Raw genomic sequence first — 13,404 nt, 5'->3', positions numbered from 1 at the left:
CAACAAAGTTTGGTCAATTACGGGTGATTGCCAGGTGCTCTTTAAACGGTGCGTCACTCCGGGCCAGATCAAGACCCTTAACATGCCACCAAACCTTCTTTCAACAAAAAGGTAATGGAGCCGCACGCATTCCGGTTTGGTTCAGCTTTTATTTCCACAGTGGCATAACATTTCTAATGCATTTCAGTCGTTCCTCGACCTTCCTCAGAGAGAGCCACAGCAAACGAGATATGAACACACTTTGAACACCAGGGTTGCCTTAATAGTTTTAAAGTTCAGCCCCCTAGTGGGCGTCTCATTTCGGCAAGTTTTTGGAGCCTGCTGGTTAATGTAGTGCGCTCTCACCTCACAATTTTAACCCTCCAGTGGGTGCTGTCTGTTGTTTGCTCTCCATTATACCACACCGGGATTCCCAGATCGGTGCACTTTCATCACTAGATCACGGGCGTTTTTCACCAAGGTCCATTCCTAGGCGCTCCCGTCACCCTATGTGTTACCACTTCCAACAAAGTTTGGTCAATTACGGGTGATTGCCAGGTGCTCTTTAAACGGTGCGTCACTCCGGGCCAGATCAAGACCCTTAACATGCCACCAAACCTTCTTTCAACAAAAAGGTAATGGAGCCGCACGCATTCCGGTTTGGTTCAGCTTTTATTTCCACAGTGGCATAACATTTCTAATGCATTTCAGTCGTTCCTTGACCTTCCTCAGAGAGAGCCACAGCAAACGAGATGTGAACACACTTTGAACACCAGGGTTGCCTTAATAGTTTTAAAGTTCAGCCCCCTAGTGGGCGTCTCATTTCGGCAAGTTTTTGGAGCCTGCTGGTTAATGTAGTGCGCTCTCACCTCACAATTTTTTTTTTTTTAAAACCTTTATTTATAAAAGCACAGTACACAGCGTCTGCCTACAACCCCGCGGGGCCGGCCGCTATGACACAAACGGATGGATAAAAAGGAAATTAGGAGACAGTACGCTGTTAAAGCAATCTCTTGAGCATACACTGTCATGTGGAACATAGCACCATATCAAATAGGATAAAAAAGGTTTAATTTTATGATTTTGTCGAGAAGAACAAAAACACACAAACACATGGTATCATACTGGCAAGGGTCAATAAGCCCTCACTGGGAATTATGGGGTACTCCTTGCTAGGACCAATGAATAATAAATGAGCTGCTCCTGCCGCACATTTTTAATTCTTTTTTCTTAATTTTTAAAACATTTTTATGTTTCCCGGTCCTACTTGGGGCATCCACACTTTATATCACCTTTGGAGCCACGGAGAAACCCCAAGACCCCACGGCTCCTGCCTACTCTCCAGGCAGCTCTGTTACTTTGCTCCCGCCGGGCCAGGAGGAGCTTTTTTCTCTGCTCCTGTCAGCCAGGAGCACTGTGTTCTTAGCCCAGGACAGTGTAGGCAGGGAATTACATTTGTATTCCCTGCCCTTAATCTCCCAGGGAATGGGGTCCCAGAACACTGCTCAAATCGGATCCTAGGGCAGTTGTAAGGCTTGGGTTGGGATGGGGGGGGGGGGGGTTCACATTCACATACATCAAGGAAATAATTTCCTACAAGTATTTGAGCACCTCCCCAGTTTTAGACATGATTATCTCTAGGAAATGAAGCCATGTATTAAAAAAGAAATGGCAAAGGGTAAAATACCACAGTTGAATCTACACAATTATGCAATATGCCTAACTCTACACATATCTGATATCTTTAGCAAATTACAGGTCAACAAATGGTGAATTTCTCATTTGTATGTGAATATTAACCCTGTGTGTGCATAAATGAAAATATGCATTTATTAGTCTTTAGTTTCAAATGAATGTATGTCAAACAAATCAGGTGTGTGCTTAGTGAAAAACGAGGTGGCCTGATTCTTTAATGGTAAACCCTAACCATTGCAGCCCAATTTCAAGGTCTTGAGACCTTGTTTTAACACTACTGATTTGATTTACCCTGGTCAGATCATTTTCAGGTCATCTTTAATATCACCAATGCACATAGAGGTGAATCCTAACAACATCCGATTGAAGTTACTTGCCATACATAGAAGGCATTAACTCCTATATAATTTAATACTACATTTAAGGATATAGCAAAGCATGCAAAAACAATTAAAGCCTACAGTGCTACTGATATCACGCTATAAGCTTTTAGTACAACTTTAAATTAGACCCTTAACAATACAGTCCCTTAAAAACCAAACAAATAAAAGTTAAACACATCATCAACACATGGTTCTTGAAAGTATTTACAGAATAAGACACATATTGAAAACGGAGGAAAACCTATAACCCTTAGCATAAACAGATCTATCAGGGACAGATGTGCACACATAATCACTTGATGAGTAAAGCCAAGAAAATCTATTATTTTCTGCAAATTCATTCCGATCAAAAATAATTATTTGGAACTATTCAAAATAGCTTACTCACTCTTGAACCCCTTAATCATTAACATCAATGTGTCTCCAATGCAGAAACTATTGGACTAATTATTCACTATTTTCAGGATGAAATAGGAAAGATAAGAGACAACCATAACAACAACCCATTACGTAGAACCAATAAGCTGTCTGTCTTCAAGCAAAGACAGTGCATGCCTCAGTGTTTCACCCATCTCAATGGAGGAGTGCCGCTAACTCATTAAAACCAGCAAACCTTTATGTTTGCCTCATGACAACTGCTCAGCCCATCTCCTTATAACATTCTGCACCTCTATCGCCCTAATGATTTGGCAATTAATTATCATCTCGCGGAAAGAAAACAACGCCTCCTCAACCTTAAAATGTCCATTATGAAACCTATTCTAAAAAAATCCAATCCAAGCACAGAAGACTCCACACATTATAGGCCAATACCCCTTCTTCCATACTTAGTTAATCTCTGTCACTAAAAAACGTTATTTCATGTTGAACACATCATTCTGGCTACCACTCAAGCTGGGCTCAAGCCTGGCCTCAGAACTGAATCTGTTATAACTTTTGCCTTTGGTGATCTAATGATGATCGTAGACAATGGAAGTTCAGGAATAGGGATACTTCTGGACTTATCTGCTGCTTTTGATAATGTTGAACATCAGGTCATATAATATTGTACCTGTCCATAATAAAATGAATCTTTAGGACACATCCCTAAGGCCTCTCCAAAACGGAGACTCTCCCAGTCCAATCTCCTTGATCCGAAATGTCATGCTGGATGGACTCTGACCTGAACCTATAGAAACACATTTTGAGTGTCTCGAAATTTGTTTTCAATAGATCCATATCCTACTTTGCTATCATGATGTCCCTATGTTTTCCTCAAAAGATGCCTGTACTATGGCATTTCTTCCTACTCAAAGGCCTTCCCCAAAAGTCTATTTTCTTCCTTCAGAAAATCTGAAATGCAATAGTCAGTTGAGTTTTTAATTCAGTATCCAGCTACATCTGCCACACTGATAAACTTTAGGAAAGCTTTAAAGACCAGTTTTTTCTCTGAATTACTTCTGCATCAGTCCCTTCTCCCTATGCTAGGCAGTGGAAAGACACTCCCTACGGAGTGGTAGTTCACTTAAATAAACTTAAATAACTTAGATAAATAAAAGGCAAAACGTAATGAAGTGAATAAGTGTGTAAGTGCAATGAGTGCTTATAATACAGCACACACCTAGCTGTACACCTTCGTGGATCCTCCCCAGATTTTGTTTGCCCCCCCCAAAATTACAGTCTATAAAAAGATACATTTGTTCAAACTAAGAAAAAGGAGTTTTCAAAAAATGTGCTGCTTTCTAAATGTTTAGTTTCTAGATGGAATGAACAAGCCACACTAATGCCCAAGTGCTGGAACAAGTTCCAAGTCATCAACTGCATGGGGATTGATGCAGAAAATGGTATTAGACATTGTATGAACTCAACACACAGTAGGAGTTTGTGATCCAAGTACAGTGTACATGGTCACTCGCCTTGTCGAATTGGACTCTTACCTCCCTTAACTGTCATCAAGTTGTATTTTTCTTTCTGTCAAAGCTCTCTGAAGTAACTGAAAAGTAACACTTTAAATCTATAATAAGTAAATAAGTAGTGACTCATGAGATGTAAAGGAATGTTTCCAAATGTCTTGTTGAAAGGGTTTGCACTCTTTTATGGTAGCCGACTTGTGTTTGAAGTAGATCAGACTGTGAGGGTTTGACTCACAAACCTTTTATGTGGTTGTCTTTAGGTCTGTAAGTACTACTCTGTTCTGCAATCATAAGATATAATGCATTGATAAACTACATCTGTAATTTCTGTTTAAATGCAGGTTGGAATTGACTTTACAGCATCAAATGGGAACCCACGGGATCCATCTTCTTTGCACTATATCAATCCCTTGGGAATGAATGAATATTTGTCAGCCATTTGGGCAGTTGGACAAATAATACAGGATTATGACTCGTAAGTAATTCTACATAGCTTGCATGCGTGATATTATTCTTACTGATTTAGCAAAGTAATGATAATATCCTAGCTGTCAGATTAAAGTTAACCCACTAAAGTATTTCAATGTTCCAGGGTTTTAAAAGATGAGTAAAGAGACATACCACTGGACTCACTTGAGTGTACATTTCTCAAAAAATGTGTTTTAGCTCACTTATTTTGGCCCAATTACCAGAGGCATAGTTGCACGTATGAGAAAGTAGCTGACTTGAAAATAGGGTCATACAGCCTAGAGGTTGCTGATTTGCCAAGGATATTTTAATGTTTTGGAAGGGTCATCCGTAAGCACAAGTGCTGCTGGTACCCATCCAACATTTGAGTTCTGACCGGGACTGTGCTGAAATTGAGTGGGATATTTACCACACCCAATAATTACTAATTCCTTGGATTGAAGTATTAACTGGTTCTGGTAAAGACCTCCTATTCTGAGTTTTGTTCTTTGAAATGAGTCATAACATACAGACTCATGTTTACAGAAGCAAGTTCCACATATTGTTCCCTTATTCCGTATAATTTTCCCAAAACATGTGGGCAGGTTTGATCTGCCCAAAACTTTAAGGTGAAAAATACAGGGGTTGGACATTACTGTATAACTAGGAATTACAAATTCCGTGCAAACTCAGGCTTACTAATTGATTGGATTTTAACAACCATCTTATAATCAGTAAATAAGGTGTAGGAAAGCTAAAATATATGGCTTGGCAAAGTAGGCAATCAGCTATGACTCTTGTCTGCCTTCCACTTTCCCCAGTACCTAACCTGCACCTGCTCATGTAAGGCATGTGGTGAAAGTAAGCAAAGGGCAATACATTTATGTTAAGGGATGCTACACTTGTGGAGCGCAATCTGCGCACACACACACACATGCCATTAATAAATTAAGTTAGTGGGAGCAGTTGTTTTCAACATGCAACAAAAAAAGGTCTACGTAATAGTTCCATGGTGTATGTCATGCTACAATGATCATCTCATTATTATCAGTCCAGAGGGTTGTAACTGGGTGAGAACAGCACAAACAGCCATAGGTTTTTATAATAGGCCAGATCTACTAAAATGTTGGGACCACAATTTCAAGTCATTACAGGAGTGTGTGGTGGAACAACCAAAGCTAATCCTTGAGTGCAAAGATGAGCAGTTTGTCTCCAAACACAGCAGGAAAACATTTAACACCCTACACTTAAAGCTGAGGATACCAACCTGCTCCCATTCTCTAGGCCACTCCCACAACAGGTTGTTATCAAGGTCAAAGTGCTTGGATAAGTCCAGTTCCAAAAAGAAGCTTAAGAAGTCCAAGCATGCCTCATCTCAGCCTCCCCACTGTATGAGAAATTATGAGGACAGCAAGATGTCTTTTAGTCTTACTCCCAGGCCCCCAAGATGGAGCCGATTCTGCAGCTGATGCACACGATGCCACAATAGGATGAGGTGTTCAATGAGGCCATGTTGCAAATTGTTGGCACCCTACCAGCTCCCTCTGGAGCTCCTTCGGGCCCCAAGGTTCCACGGAGGCCTTCAATCAGGTTACTACCATCAGGTCTGCCCTCATGCTGCATGTGCCTCATTAAAGTGCTAGGGTTCAACTCCTGAATTCAGAGCCGACTCCACACCCAGTACCAAGCTCCATTCCATCAACCAGCTTTTGGTGATAATGGGGAGGAACATCTTCTACAATATGATGATAATTTTTCTTTGGATCTGCAAAAGGCATGTTGAATAGCCACATCCCCTGACACAGGCCTGGGTTCTTGCCCAGGCCATTTACAGGAAGATTCAGCCTCAATTGCCGTAGTCATCAAATGGGCAGCTGAAGTTGTGGACTAGCAATCGCCTTCTGTTGTGGTGAAAACCAATGTTCTCATAGAAGTTCTACAACTCACAGAGACCTTATTAGAACTGACACCTTCCTGTGTACTTGGGCTACCTACACTTGCCCACCTTTGAACAGACAGGTGACACGATGCCACAGGCCTACTCTCGATGACCGTGCTTTACTTATACAACACACTTCTCCTGAGAGCCGGGTAGTTCAAGCATCTACTTGCAGGGTTTATTCCAATTCTTTTCCTATGGCCCCCCAGACAGAGAGCCAAAAAGAATTGACTATAGCTAAGACCTTCCTGCTATTTTAAAATCTCCGAAATCTCAATTTCTTTCTGCGGATGGACAAATTCAGGGTGCTCAGTCTGGCCTAGGTTCTGTCTGCCCTGGACCAAGGAGACTGGATGGTAGCACTGGCCTGCACAATGCCTATTTTTATGTTCACATCCTGGAGGCCCCGTGGTGCTACCTGCCATTCTAGGTGAGAAAAGAGCAATTTTCAGTTTTCTTTGTTCTCATTCAGCGTCACAAATGCCTCTCGGATGTGCAGGTGGTCACAGCATACCTTTGGTGGTCAGGGTACCAGTGTAACCCGTACTCGACGGCAGGCTGTGGAAGATGGGCTCAACACAATCCACCTTCAGACAAAAAAATGAACCTACTTACTTCATTGGGGTTCATGTTCAACATGCAGAAGTCACACTTGACTCCTTTGCCGAGCAGAGGTGGCTGGTAAGGTACAGGGGTGGCAGGGCAGACTGGGTTTGAATTTAAAAAAAACCAATCACTTATCTGATCTTGCTGTGCCTCTCCTCTGTCAAGTAAGTCTCTTCCGGGTAGCACCCAGGCTCCACACAGCCAATCACAACGCTGCAGTGCTGCGTTGTGATTGGTAAGCACCCAGGCTCCCCATAGCCAATAACAACACTGCAATGCAGCATTGTGATTGGTCTGGGCACCGTGTTTCGACACTCAGCCAGGTTATGGGGGCCAGGGCATGATCTCCATGCAGGCTGTAATGCTGCCTGCATGGATAACATGGGAAGTGCGCATGACTGTTTGGCCGGCCCAAAACGGCCAGTCAAATGTTCATCCACATTTTAGAGAGTGCACAACCACTCCTCCTCCCCAACATCAGGGGAGCCAAGCCCGTCCCCACCCTAGCCTGATGATATGAAAAGTTAGCTATTATCATTTTATTTTTTCATTTACACTACTTCGTGAGCAGTGGGGTGACGGTACTCTGCCTTAGCGGATGAGCCACACTGTCGCAGAGGCTCCCTTTCATCATAGCCATCCTGGATACCGTGCAAATTCAGGCCTTTCCTTTGGATCAACAAGTCCAGGACATTCAGACTATGATCCCGAGATGTCAGCCTTGTTCTGGGTCTCAGTGTGAATGGCTCAGAGGCTTCTCTGAACTTTGGTGTCCTGCATTCTGCTTGTTTACCATGCCAGATGGCTCTGCGGTGAGATCTGATGTCTTAGTGGACCCAGTACGAAAGGAGAATCTTAGATTTGGTCCAGGTTTTGGAGGAGCCTACAGAAGATCTGCTGTAGCAGTGGCTTGACCACAGTTGTACCAGCATCAGACCTCTCTCCCTACCTGAGAGTAGTGACAGATGAATCGCTGCTGGGTTGGGAAGGTCATCTTGGAAAGGGGAAGATGAGATGACCCTAGTCTTGTACAGAGACTCTTCCACCTTTAACCAGTTAGGGACATTTGCTTGGCATTGAAAGCTTCCTGACACCCATCAAGCTTTTCATTTGTTTGTACCAAGGAACATAAGGTTGATTGTTAGCTATTTGTGGGGGTTCTCGGGGGCAAAGAAGGGCAATGCAGTGCAGATGCAGAAAAGGAATTTGTCAAAGTGGATAGACCTCTGCATTAAGACCTGTTACATGTTAGCCAAGAAGCCTCCAGAATGATCGATTACCCATTACACCAGGGCTAAAACTTCTACTACTGCATTGGCACACAGATTGCCTGTCCTGGATATTTGTTATGCCGCTACGTGGGCACCAGTGCATACGTTCCGAAAGTACTACTGCCTAAACAACCAGGTCTGGTGTTAAGGGCATTTTGGCCATTTGGTCCTTCAGGACATTTTGGTTTGAGTCATTCCACATTCCCATCATTGGGGGAGGTACTGTTTTCATATCTATAGTAATGGTGAGGTTTTGCGGTTAGAAGCATGCCCATCAGAAGAATAACTTCCTTACATTTGTTAACGCTCTTCTGGTGTATACACTTTAACCACAGATTCCTCAGTCTGCCACCTCCTCATTCTGTGGAATAGACTGTTTTCCATCCAAGAAGGGCCCAAATTAGTGATCTGTACACTGACACAAATAATTGGTCATTTTGAACTCTGTGTCTAAGGGCACCAACAGTGTCAAGAAAGAAAGTGATGTCAACATGCTTGGGTGGTGCTTAAGTCCGGCTCCAGTCATCACGTCTAGGGTGGAACAAAGTTGGCACAGAGCTACATGATACCACCTACCAGCATGCAAAGCCTATGCTGAAAAATCTTTTAAATCCAGTCTGGCACCTGGAGATATCCTAATGATGAGGTATCTGATTTTAGATGGAGGATCCATAAGAAAGAATCTTACTGAGGGTAAGTAACTTGCTCTTATGGGAGTTGAGGCAGCTGAGTCCATGACTCTAAGTGTAGCAGGGGAACCACAAGTTTATTGGAGCAGGAGCATCATATGTTTACTGCAATAATCTTTTCTTGCCAAACTCTAAATCAACCCCTCAGTGTAGTCTGATACAGGTGCATTTCGCAGGAGGTATTAACTGATTTATATTTGGTGGAGCAGTGTCCAGTAGGGAACTGAGGGTCAAATTTATCAAGATTTGATGCAGTGCAGCAACACAACTTCCTGAGCTGCCTAAAATGAAGAGGGAAAGAATGCATCACGTTTGCTAGTATATGGTGCATTACCCCCTCGGCCTGTCTTCCTGTCCCATTCCTTAACAGTGAGCAGCTAGTCTGCTTCCCAGAAACCTAAAACCTAGCAGAGCTTTTCAGCACTTCCCCCAATATGGCGCCACCAATCCGGTGAAGATAATGGGGGAAGTGCACAACATCACATCCTGAGAATACCAAAGAAACCCAGAAACCAAAAAACAATCACCACAAACAAAACCCAAGGGAGGGAGGGAAGGGCACAGGAATGGGACAGGAAGACCAGGACTCGGAGTAATGAATATTACCAGTGAGTAACCGAGGATTACCTCCTCATCCTGTCTTCCTGTCCCATTCCTTAACAGTGAGCCCATACCCAAGCACATGGTGATAGTAAGAAAAAAGACCAGATAAAGCATCAAACAGGCCAATCCAACAAACGAAAGCAGTACAAAAATAAACCATGTACCTCAGTCAAAACATGAGCGCCAAAGGCAGCCAAGGCCGCCATCCCCAACTGAAGGCAACAACGGAAAACAAAGGAATGGGGAGAAGCCCACGTGGCAGCCCCAGAAAGCCACACAAGGAGGTACCCCGAACAGTGCCTAGGGCAAGGAGACACCCCGGGCATACCAGCCCCAGACTAGCTGCTCACTGTTAAGGAATGGGATGGGAAGACCAGGACTCAGAGTAATGCATATTACCATGAGTAACCGGGCATTCCTGCTCTCTTTCTCTTCGCTGGTGCAATTGTGGCTGTCACATGCCAACACAGACATGCTTGCAAAATGGTGCAAGGGGAACAACGTTACACCCAGGATTGATTTTGTGCAAGAAGGGACATCTTCCTGGATGAAAATAAGAGGTTTTTCATCTTTCTTAGTATGCTGCAAAATGCAGCACACTTAGAAAGAGAGAAAAAAGATAAAAAAGATGAAAAAGAAAGATGTTTCTTCTGGAAAGGCAAAGCATTTTGACATATTCTGAGGTTTACTAGTGTTAGTAAATATGGGAATGCAGTAAATGGGTGGATGCATGGGAACACCCACACTCAACCCATGTAACATCTTCCGGATGCAGAGTAATGCAAGGCAGCAACTTTTGTGGTACTCCAGATTTACTATGCCACACAGAGTCATACCAGGGTGCTCTGCTTCGTTTTGTAAATCTCACTTAGGGCTGGTGTTACCCTTGTTATTTAGTATTTTTAGAGCGCACTGCAACCCTGCGGGCATCATGGCGCTGAGAGAGAGTTAAGCCGGAAGAAAAGGACTGTCAACTGTGGAAAAAAAAGGGTAAACTGACGAGGGGGATTGAATCACCAATAAGAGCCAAGATTTTCAGACCTTGGGGAAAAGCCAGGTCTTAATTTTCTTGTGAAACAGCGGCAGACTTTGTGTGCTCCTGATTTCCAAGGGCAGACAGTTCCAGAGGCAAGCCGCTGCCACGCTGAAGGCTCTCCCCCCCCATGGTAACTTTCTTTATCCTGGGAATCCTGGCAAGGCTGGCAGAAGAGGAGCGGAGGGTACGAGTGGGCTCGTACCATTGGAACTTATCTTGAAGCGGCTTGGGTCCTTGTCCATGAAGTGCCCTGAACACAATACACAGTGATTTAAACAAAATCCTTTGAGCTACTGGGAGCCAGTGCAGCATCGCCAGTGCTTTGAGAGTGAGCTAGCTTGGCTGCTGCCACCTGGATGCTCTGCAGTCTAGCAATCGGGTATCCCGGAGATTCCAGAAGCAAGGCATTACAGTAGTGTAGGCGGCTTAGAATAATACTCCTGACTACCGTAGTTCGTGCCTGTACTGACAGCAATGGCAACACTTTCCGAAGACCTCGGATAAGAGTGTAACAACCTCCCACCAGTTTATTAACATGGCACTCCAGATTTAAATTCTCATTGAAACTGACCCCCAGATTACGTACCGTGTTCACTGGTGTCAATGTGCCATCTGAAGTTAGAGACCAGAAGTCAGCTGGCAAACTTCTGGAGATCCCCCCACCTTACATTGTAGGGTCTCTGTTTTCTCACTATTGAACTGAAGCAAGTTCTCCTTCAGCCATTTAGCCATTTCACGCATACAGGCATGAAAGCTGTCCAGTGAGTTTGCCTCATCACCATCCAGGGATAGCATAAGTTGAGTGTCATCAGCGTAATTAATCATGCTGATGTTGTGTGCTTTGTTAAGTCCCAGCAAAGGTTGCATGTAAGCATTAAACAAAATGGGACTGATAGAAGATTCCTGCGGTACCCCATGTATAGTTTTCACAATTCCGATTGGTACGGAGGAAGCGCCACTGCCTGCAATCTATCAGACAGATAAGATCGCAGCCAGCTTAGTGCTACCCTCTTCACCCCTAGGTTTCCAGCCTTGAGAGGAGAATATCATGATTTACCGTGTCGAATACGGCGGACAGGTCCAGTGATATTAAAGTTGCCGATTGACCCCTGTCCACCCGCATTCGGAGGCTGTCCAGAACGGCCACCAGAGCTGACTCTGTTCCGTGACCCGGTCTGAAGCCAAACTGTTCCTCCTCCAGTATGTTGTTTGTCTCTAGAAAGAGGGACAGTGCCCTACTGACCATCGGTTCCACGATCTTGATCGGGTAGGGCAGGAGGGAAATTGGTCAATCGTTCTTATAGCAGCCTGAGTCCATGTGGGTTTTTTCAGAAGAGGCGTAATGACAGCCTGCTTCCAATTGGACTGCACCACACCAGTATCAAGAGATTAACAGCATAGCTTACATAGGACGGGGAAGAGCTCTGACCCAAGTTCTTTCATTAGCTGATAGGGCAAAGGATCCAATGGTGAACCGGAAGAGATTCCTAGGGCTACTCGAGTAAACTCCTATTCCGAGGATGTCGGGAAGCTATCCATAATGGCCCCAGAGGCATCCTCCCCGTTATCGCATCTCCCCCCCTTTTTCTGATCTGGCGTGGTGGATGGAGATATATCTCTCAGGCCTTCCACAATTTTGTTTATTTTGTCTTGGAAGAAGAAAGCCAGTCCATCACACAACTCCTGAGTGGGTTTGATTTTGCTGTTAGTACAGTCAGGGAGGGTTATGCCTCTCACCATCCTGAAGATGTCCCTAGAATTGTTGGAACTTTTAAGAATAGTAGATGCAAAGTGTTCAGCTTTGGTAGTAATCATTTCTTTTTTTGTATTTTATTATAGTAAGCCTCCAGCTTATTCTATCCTTTTCCAGATATTCCCTCCTCCACTGTCTTTCTCTTATTTTGCACGAGAGCTTGAGATTCCTCAAATTCTCCGTGTACCAATCGGGCTGAGGGACTTCCTCTTTTCCTAATGACTTTAAGCGGAGCAAGTTGTGATGTGATGTGAGTTGGCACTTGTATAGCGGGCTACCACTCGAAGGAACATCTTGGCGCTTCGACTCCTAGTTATCAGTTAACAGCAGAGTGTCAGTGGTAAAGACTACCTGTCTGCGGGGAGGATCAAAGTAACGCTGTGCATCCGGAGTCTGACAGAGAATAGATCCATGTCTTTAATAGTTTTCTGAATTTTTGCTCTGTTACAGATTGACGCAGGGATGGAGGTAGTTTGTTCCATGCCTTGGCGCCAATACCTGCTATGGATTTTCCTCCTCTAGTCATCATCCTAAACCTGGGAACATGGAGCAAATTTGCTGTGGAGGACCTGAGTGCCCGTGACGGATGGTATTGTCTAAAGTACTTGCGCAAATACAGTGGGCCTTGATGATAGAAGGCTCTGTATGTGATGGTAAGGACCATAAACAGGATGCGCTTATGTCCTGGGAGCCAATGTAAGGCATCCAACACTGCAGAGGCCGAGGACTTTCTAGGCAGTCTGAGGACCAACCTAGCGGCTGTGTGCAGGACCATTTGAAGTCTGTGCAGGGCTGATTTATTTAGCCCTGCATACAGACTGTTACAATAGTCCAGCCTAGATGTTATTAGTGCTACAGAAACCGTTCGTCTGGCACTCAGAGGGAGAAGGTCAAAGAATTTTCTGAGACCCCTAATAATACTAAAGCATATCCCTGCTACTTCTTTGGCTTGTTGGTTAAATTACAGGGTATTGTCAAATTTAATGCCCAGGTTACATGCTGCATTGATAGTCTTTGGGGGGGCTTCTACCTTTTCGGGCCACCAATCTTGCGGAGAAAAACAGTTGTTAGGACCAAAAGGCACAATCTCTGTTTTAGCCGAATTACATTT

At 44.0% G+C, this 13,404-nt stretch overlaps 1 protein-coding gene across 2 annotated transcripts in view; it reads left to right on the top strand.

The window, feature by feature from the left end:
• CPNE2 (copine 2) overlaps positions 1-13,404 on the top strand; it is a 975,302-nt gene that overhangs the window by 730,536 nt on the left and 231,362 nt on the right. For both annotated transcript variants that reach the window (XM_086947740.1, XM_086947741.1), the window contains exon 11: positions 4,291-4,424. In XM_086947740.1, the coding sequence (XP_086803866.1) occupies positions 4,291-4,424 (134 nt within the window). The remainder of the gene's footprint in view (positions 1-4,290; positions 4,425-13,404) is intronic.

The sequence above is a fragment of the Lissotriton vulgaris genome, chromosome 12 (assembly GCF_964263255.1).
Source record: "Lissotriton vulgaris chromosome 12, aLisVul1.2, whole genome shotgun sequence".
Taxonomy (NCBI): domain Eukaryota; kingdom Metazoa; phylum Chordata; class Amphibia; order Caudata; family Salamandridae; genus Lissotriton; species Lissotriton vulgaris.
The sequence above is the reverse complement of the archived record's forward strand: the minus strand, read 5'-3'. Positions and strand labels throughout refer to the sequence as shown.